An 8,299-nucleotide genomic window follows, 5' to 3' on the forward strand; every position below is an offset into this window, starting at 1 on the left:
CATTTCAACCACACGGTCATGTTGCAAAGAACTGCGTGACCCCTGGCGTGACCCCACTAACTATATGATTGTTCTGTTTTATTAAATGGTTCATTACCGTTAATATCATGTGATTTGTTCTACCTTATACCGGACAAACGATCCCGACTTAAGGTCATGTATTTTGTGACGTCGTTTCTAATTCGTGTGAAGGCACGTCTTCTGGAATTGTGCCCACTCTGTTATAGTGAAGCCGGGCTATGGCGTGAAAAATACGGATTTTCTTTTAACTTACTCGCTGACCAGTAAACCCTACACTGTCTTTGTTACTAGTCAAAGTTTCAAAATCACCACACTATTGCAGAGAATCAATCGGGGTTTTCAACGTCAAACCTCGTGGTTTACATGAACTTGGACACCTTTCAGTTATGGAAATAAGTTCGTGTAAGGCTTACATCTGACTTCAACGGTGGTGATTCTAGTCTTTGTTACGGTTAGCTTTTCGACCAACATTTTATCTTTTGCGATTTTGGTTTCACCACAGAGGCGGCAGCACGAAATTTTGCATGGAGGGGCGAGATCTTCTAAACAATCTCGCGTGACCTTACTAGAGGGGCGGGCATGCTTCCCTTAACAAATCTAGACCCTCTGAAACACAATTTCTTGTATTTTGAGTTTCAAATTTTGCTGATACAAAGGGGTTTTTTCGAGGGCGCGACCTCTCCCTCTACCCCCGTGCCGCCGCCACTGCACCAATCCGAAAACTCGCTTCAAAGGTCAACCGTGTGTCACTCTTAATTAACATGCATGTATAAGCATAAATTTAGGAAATACGTCCCAAACCCATGTCTAGTTCTGAACACAGTGGATCCTCCAACCAAAATATGAAGCATACCATAACACTGGGTTATCACCACGACAACCAGTGTCCACATAAATCATACATTAAAAGTTTCTGAAATTCAGTGAATGTAAAGGTAATAAAACAACACTCTGTCCATCACTGCTGTTAATGGTGAGTGCAGTTACCCGGTCAACGCTGATTCTACGTGTGACAAATACAGTGCAAAGGAAAATCAAGACGAGACAAAGGACTGTAATGCAATCAGAATGGCTTGTTTCCTTGTCTCTTCTGATTTAAGATACTTTGAATACAGTATATTTGAAGGGGTACCATCTTGCATCTTTTTAACCTTGACTTATTTTATTCATTTGTGCCATGACCTTACACTACAAATTGAAAAAAAAAGTTTGTAATTTTTTTAACAATTACTAATAATTATTGAAGGCATTTTTTAAATGCTGTTTCGCGAGCCCAACAAAAAACAGATTAAATATTAAATCAGGCCAAAAATCAAATTGTTGGACTAAAATAATAGAAAATCGTGTTTCCATTATTTTGTACTTCATTTGTTTTAATGTATGTGTGTGTAATGAATATAATACAAATAATGCTACATTATCTACTTAATAATTTAATGTCACCTATTCAATAGTATGAATACATGACATATTTTGGTCAGTGAAACATCTTTTAAAATCTAATGAGAGTAAATTAATACTTCCTTTTTAAATGCATTTCTATAACCAGTTTTATTTATTTTCTAGGTCATGTTGTACATAAACATGTCCGACAACATAAATTATGATAATTAACTCAAACCACTAAAGAAGAAAAATACAGTAGAAAAATCATCATGCAAAAGCCTTACTGAAATGTGTGTTCTGTGTGAATGTGGAAGATAAGTTTATGTTGTGTGATGGAATTAGATATCCTCATAGGATAAAGTCATAGAATATTTTGACACACAGTCTTATAACAATAAATTATACAGTAATTCTATATGAACACTTCCTGTAATATTTTGACACAAAATCACATAGGAAGAAATCATATAGCATAGACATTGATACTCAATAATTGCTATAAGATTGTGTGTAAAAATACGTTGAAAAACATCTTAGAATTCGTTTATGAATAATAAACGAACATTGAGGCAGCCATATTTTTGAACCGTGCCAGAGTCTCTCCTAAAGCGAAACCTGCTCGCATGAACAAAAAGCGATAGGATTGAACACACTTTGTATATCTGAATAATGTCCTGAGTGGGTACAGGGTACAGCAGTTCCTGAGTGAGAACAGGGTTTCGAAATGCCAAGAAAAGTAATATGCAATTGACGTAACGTTCTAGAAAGCGTTATATACTTCACTCATGCCTTAAGCAAATTTATGACATATTTCAACAAATTGCTGCAACGAATCTGATAGAGTCTGGCATTTCGCTATTTGATTCTTCAGATCATCAGCTCTTTCAAAAGCACGTGCATAATTTGTATAAAGTGACTCAATTATGCGTTCTTCCCACTTACCCACGTCTTTCGCGGGGGAAATATTATTCACACCTACATCAACCATTATTGGTTTAACTGAATCTTTGCGTAACTCGTTTCTCAGAAACACTCCCAGTCCTGACCTTTCAGCAAGAATAACTGGGATACCTGCTGCTATGATACTGAGACCAACTACACTGAGCTGCTCACTGGAATCTGGAATTATAACTAAATGACACTGCTGAAGTATTGTCGTTAATCTTCTACTTGACGACACAATATCGATATTTAAATATGAAGACGTAAGTAATGCTTCTGTATTTATACTTCCTTCAACAGACAGACGTATTTGCCATCTAGGAAGAAGGTATCTCTGACTTCTAGCAACATGATTAGCTACATTATTAATAGCTTCTGTGACTACTTTGAACCCCTGACAATCAACTTCTTGAGATGTATTTAACAAAGTCAAAATCACAGGCCGAGATTCTGGAAAAGGTTTAGTAAAACGAAAATCGTAATTCAAATTGTCCGGGAGTGGATACAAACACCGGGGTTGAGGTAACTGATATCCCCTTGCTACATTACTCAAATCACTATGAATGCTATTGCCAATTGCAATTACAGATACATTATTATTCTTTTCCGCTACTCCTAGTATATTTTCAGTTGTATATATTTCAGTAATTCCGTGATCTATAAGAACAATTTTAACTTTTTTTTCTCCGAAAACATGTTTTCTAATATCAATAACTCCTCCTGACGTACTGCCGACATAACCAATAATAACGGCAAGATTTGGAATTGATTTGATTTCAGAGAAGTAGGTTTCATATTCCAAGTTTAACCAGTCTATTTCTGGAGATTTTTTAGAGAGTTTGGGCAGAAGCAAAATGATGCCGTTATTCTTTGCGTAGTCGATGCACTGTTCACGTACGTCCTTTTCGTGGTGCAGTGTAGTGATGTAGACGTTGTATCCAGTTTTCACAGCCATCCTGCACACCGATCGATTCAGTGTTGATAATTCATCCGTACCGACTAAACTCCTGTCATTGACAATCAATATACTCCTATGTACAGAAAGCAAGAATTGTTGCCATATTAGTTTGTGTTGAACAACTTGCTAGATGTCACTGCCCTTCAATTTTGTATAGTCTTTTGAATTTAACCCTAGTATGTAATAGTAATCACGATAAAATAGAATTTGACATCAATATTGTAAGGCGTAAGTGACTTCCCCGATCCCGCACCTCAAGGGGACGCGATAGAGAGACGAGACGAGATTCCCCCCTTGCAAGTGTGGAGAACCCAGAGGAGAAGAATTTCCCCCTGATACTGCCCTTAAATGTTGTACAGAATTTAACCCGAGTATGTAATAGTATTTGCCTCTGCTGATAAATGGATGGAAAATTATATATTGAACTACTGACAGCTAACAAATACCTATAAAATGACAGGCATACAACAAAAGAGTAGTTCACATCACGATAAAATAGGATTTGACATCAATATTGTAAAGTTGAATTACAATTATACCTGTTTTCACTAGAACTCATATCCACATCTGTTCCTGTAACACAAATGTAGTAATGAATGAATTATGGTGATGCAATATTTGACAACACATTTAAAGTTAACAAATATTTATCACACTTTAAAATTATGTCTCAAGTGCTATCTCACCTGTAATTTGTATTGGTTCTTGAGGCATACTTTGAGCCTCATTTTTGTGGCGTTTCGCTGTATTACCAGAGCTTGTTGTTGCATACCTTTTTCTTGTGTTTGGAGTTTCTGTAACTATTGTTAATAAACAAAAAGAATAATATTTCTTTAGTATCACACACATTGTGCAATGAACAAGAGTGTGAGTTGTAATATTTCATTGGATGGAGGATTGTCATAAAAGAACTGGAAAGCCTTTAATAAGCCAACCCAAATTAGGCTTTTGTTAACAACTTGTGCACACACTTATTTTCTCACCAATGAAGATTTGTATTTGGAGTGCACTCGTTGTTAGCCAACCAGTAGGGCGAAGGTTTAAATATAGTGCCATTGAGGGGGTCTCATTTTAAAAAATGTTCTTTGGGGCATAGTTTAGCTCATGTAACATCTACTGGTACGAAATCTGGTAAATCAACAAACTAGAAATTAGATCACGAGGCGTAATTATGTCCATGTTGGTGGAAAATCAAATATATAATATTCAGAATGTTTGTGAAATTGATCACATAATGAGCATACAATATTCTGGGAACGTGTAAAATTGACAAGAAAATGTGACAAATACTAGTACAAATTTTAAGTCATAACATCGGGAATTGCCATAGAATGGTTCAGATCATGTTTAATGAATGGTCATATAATGGTCAGAATATGCTTGAAGAATGGTAGTAAAATTCCATAGAATCGATGGAATATAATGGTCAACAAGTGGCGCAGAATGGTCAGAAATTCTTATAATGGTAGAATATCGCTAAAGAAATTGACATTAAAATGTTCATATAATTGTCAAAAAAAACCAATAACATATCAAAACCGTAAACAAATATGGTAATATAATGGTTACATGGTCAAATGTTGATCAGAACACAATTTCATTTTTTGTGGATAGCATACATAGTTTGGCAGCACATTTATGTTTTGTGATAAATAATATGAGGTAATTTAGATTCAACATATCGGTTATGGAAAACTGTTTTCCAGTTAAATAATAAAATAATAATTGTTACTGTTGTATTTGTTAAAAATCCAAAACAATTAGCTTTGTAATGTTTTACAAATCGAAACCAGAGTTTCTGCATATTAGTAGTGCTGGCCCCAGTATCACATGATGCATATGATGGAATATTATATAGTGAGATGATAAATCTTCTCTTACCTTCAGTATAAGTGGGCAGCAATGTCTTTAAAATAGCTTGAAACTCATTGTCATTACTAGTTGTATATGCCTTAAGATTCTTTCTGATTGCGTCGGTTACTGTTTTCCAGATTTCGGGAGATTTGAGCACATCGAAGATTTTCTCCTTTAGCAATGTCGTTGAATTATCTGAATTCATATCCACTGCAATGTGTTTAGTGTAATCTTTTAAATGCGTGTCACCAAAATTGTGACATTCCGAATTTAATGACACAATAATAGGAACACCTATTGCCATTGTGGCATGTGCAAGTTGCAGTAACGTGCTATCGTCGGGCGGAATGAGAACAAGACGGGATTGGCGTATTATGTCCTCCGGTTTCCGACCATCAGCATAACTATATGGAACGATAGTTACATTTTTACTCTTTGCTATTTTATTCAGTTTAGAGCACATGTCATTTGGTAGATCGAAAATCGTCCACGTTAGAGTTCTCTGCTCTTCATCAGCTACTTGTTGTACTGCATTTGCAATTTTCTGGCACCCATCACTCAAGTTATTGTCGATATCTGTTTGATATGCTGATAGTAAACAGGTTTCATCAACTTCTATGGATGATGTTATTTCAAAATATTTACTGTCAGGTGTTAAATTGAGCTGTATGTGTTTGTCTTTATGCTCATTGTATATTTTCTCAAAGGAGTCATACGTACATCCCGAAATTGACAGAATTTTATCTGCCTCTTTTGAACAGTTTCTTACACTGTTATTCTTAAAATTAGGGTAGCTCAGCGGTTCTATATTTAATTGTTTACAAAAATAATTATTGTCATATGGCACTGTATTAATAATGACTAAAGACGCACTTCTAAAAAGTTGCCTCTTCATTTGACAGGCAGCCTGGCAAGTAAGCACACCGAAACCAATGATAATATTTATGTCATCTTTCAGTTGTTCTCTCTGCATTCCCGGGAAATAATTTTTATATTTTAATGCCCATTTAAAATTTGGACTCGTACATTTCAATTGATCTACTGGATTGGGTAATTCAAGATAGGCGTCTAGTTTTTCGGCTTCTTGTTTGTCAAAGTTATCAGCATCTAACACCAGACAATGAACTTCCATTGACAGTTTCTGTAGATGACGGATTAGATATCGTGTTATTGAAGGGATTCCATGCTGCAGAGGTTTTCCCCAAACTCCACTCACAATCAACGCCTTTTTAACCATATTGCACCTGGAAAACATATTGATTGCCAGTTAACACTTTTTCTACTTTCTTGGAAAAATTGACAAATACTTCAAACACGATTCTTATTTGTGGTGCAAAATAGTGTGATGCATATAAGATACAAACATTGTATTGTCATAACATTCCATAGTCGAGCTCGCACCAAGCCAAGCGTATTCACGACGCTGTCAAGAAGGAAATGATATGCTAATTCATGGTTGAATTGACTTGGGAATAAATGTGACAGGTCGTGTGATAACACACGCAGAATGTACCAATGCAACTTTTATTTGTAAAACAGACACTTGTTTTACCAACTCCATCTTAAATCGTATATGCAAGACTAAGAGTTAAATTATCTATTGAATTAAGAATGACAATGTCAAGATATTCCACTAAACAAGTTAATTTGGCTGCATATCCCCTCTCTTTTTTATAGACAAGCTCACATGAAAGCTGTCCCTAAAGTCAAAGTTCTAAATATGACTAAAACTCGTCACGAGTTTATATAATTTCGACTGGTTGTAACATGGCGTTCTTTAATCAGAACTATACAGACTGATTTGAAATACTTGTCTGAGCTGGAAAATAAGAATGAGGTCGAACACACAAGCTGCGTAAAATATACTTCTACAAATAATTGGAGTTTCAACTCTTTAACTAATATAAATCAAACTAGTAATGTTACAACATGCAATGTCTGGTTCTTGGTTATTATTAGGTGATGATAGCACTGCAAACCAAACCATCACAATATAATACACAATGCATTGTTCTCCCAAAACACTGTACATGTACGCATTCTGACAAAATAAGCAAGTAGGACATATGAATATCCATATACTGCCCAGGTTTTAGTAGCTTACAGAATTGAGGTCGTAACTCAATCAGGTCCACATAGTCAACAACACTCATAAAAGTATGTCACAGGGAGACAGTTGAGTCGAAGCAGAATTTTGTACGTCAAAAAACCTGAAACTACTCTCTGATTGGATTAGCACAACTTGTAAGTAGCTTCGCATTGACTACAGGGAGTATATATTCACAAATAGTCTATGCAACTGATACTCTACTTCACTCTAAACTTGCTATGATAGATCTTCATATGGGGTACTATAAGTGTGAAATATGTTTGTTGAATTACTGAGTAATTCTATTCTGTAATGTAACCTGCATGTTTAACCATGACCATGGTCATCACTGACTTCAAACTATAGCCATTCAAACTTATTTTAGTATAGCAATTCAATTGTCAAGTATAATCATACATGTACTGCATTCCACGCATTGTGTAATAAAGGTGCTTTCAGAGCGTTTCAGAGCGTAACCTATTTGCAAATAGAACCATGCCCCCTTTTTATTATGAGGTTCGTACAGAATTGTTGACAGGGCTCTCTAAATTCCATCAAAAGTAATCACTAAGTGTGTGTCATGAAAAAAAAAAAGTCAGTCACGTATTGTCCTTTGCATGTAAATATTGGGCAAAAACAAAGGTTCTTACACTTACACGACTGGAAATGTGATGAGTAGTGAGAATAAAGTCAGTCTTACCTTTTTGGGAACCGATCCTTCCTTATACGTCCCAACACAATCAGCAATTGATTATTCCCGCACCCTGCGAGACATTGCGTGATTTGGCATATGGACGTGCAGGTCATGCTAAGGGCTGACCCCGTTGGGCGTGTAAAGACTGCAGGTATTGTGAGTTTATTTAAATTTTGTAATGCAATATCAATTGAAGCGGAATCGTACACCCCCAGACGTCTTAAAAGTGATTACTTGGAAGGCGGTATTGTGTTCTGTTTCTCCAAACCAGCATTATACCTTAAGAAATAATATATCATGTTTCTATCATTGTTCCGTCTGGGTGATTTATCGTTACAGGTCTACACGTCACCAT

At 35.8% G+C, this 8,299-nt stretch overlaps 1 protein-coding gene across 1 annotated transcript; it reads right to left on the reverse strand.

Annotated features, from left to right (window-relative positions):
• Positions 1 to 1,553: 1,553 nt before the first annotated feature.
• On the reverse strand, positions 1,554 to 7,988 carry LOC146745899 (uncharacterized). Its single transcript, XM_085499635.1, has 5 exons — positions 7,951 to 7,988; positions 5,189 to 6,405; positions 3,994 to 4,107; positions 3,847 to 3,880; positions 1,554 to 3,380 (listed from the first exon to the last, which is right to left on the reverse strand). Exons 2-5 carry the CDS (start codon positions 6,396 to 6,398, stop codon positions 2,198 to 2,200), a joined length of 2,541 nt encoding a protein of 846 aa, XP_085355761.1. The 5' UTR covers positions 6,399 to 6,405; positions 7,951 to 7,988; the 3' UTR covers positions 1,554 to 2,197.
• Between the last annotated feature and the right edge of the window lie 311 nt (positions 7,989 to 8,299).

The sequence above is a fragment of the Saccoglossus kowalevskii genome, chromosome 5 (assembly GCF_978046115.1).
Source record: "Saccoglossus kowalevskii chromosome 5, keSacKowa6.1, whole genome shotgun sequence".
NCBI classification, from domain to species: Eukaryota; Metazoa; Hemichordata; class Enteropneusta; family Harrimaniidae; genus Saccoglossus; species Saccoglossus kowalevskii.

Coding starts and splice junctions, on each gene's coding strand:
- LOC146745899 (XM_085499635.1), bottom strand. CDS start 6,398: ATGGTTAAAAAGGCGTTGATTGTGAGTGGAGTTTGGGGAAAACCTCTG. Junction 4,108..5,188: donor GCTGCCCACTTATACTGAAG/GTAAGAGAAGAT, acceptor TATTAACAATAG/TTACAGAAACTCCAAACACA. Junction 3,381..3,846: donor ATGAGTTCTAGTGAAAACAG/GTATAATTGTAA, acceptor TTCTGTACATAG/GAGTATATTGATTGTCAATG.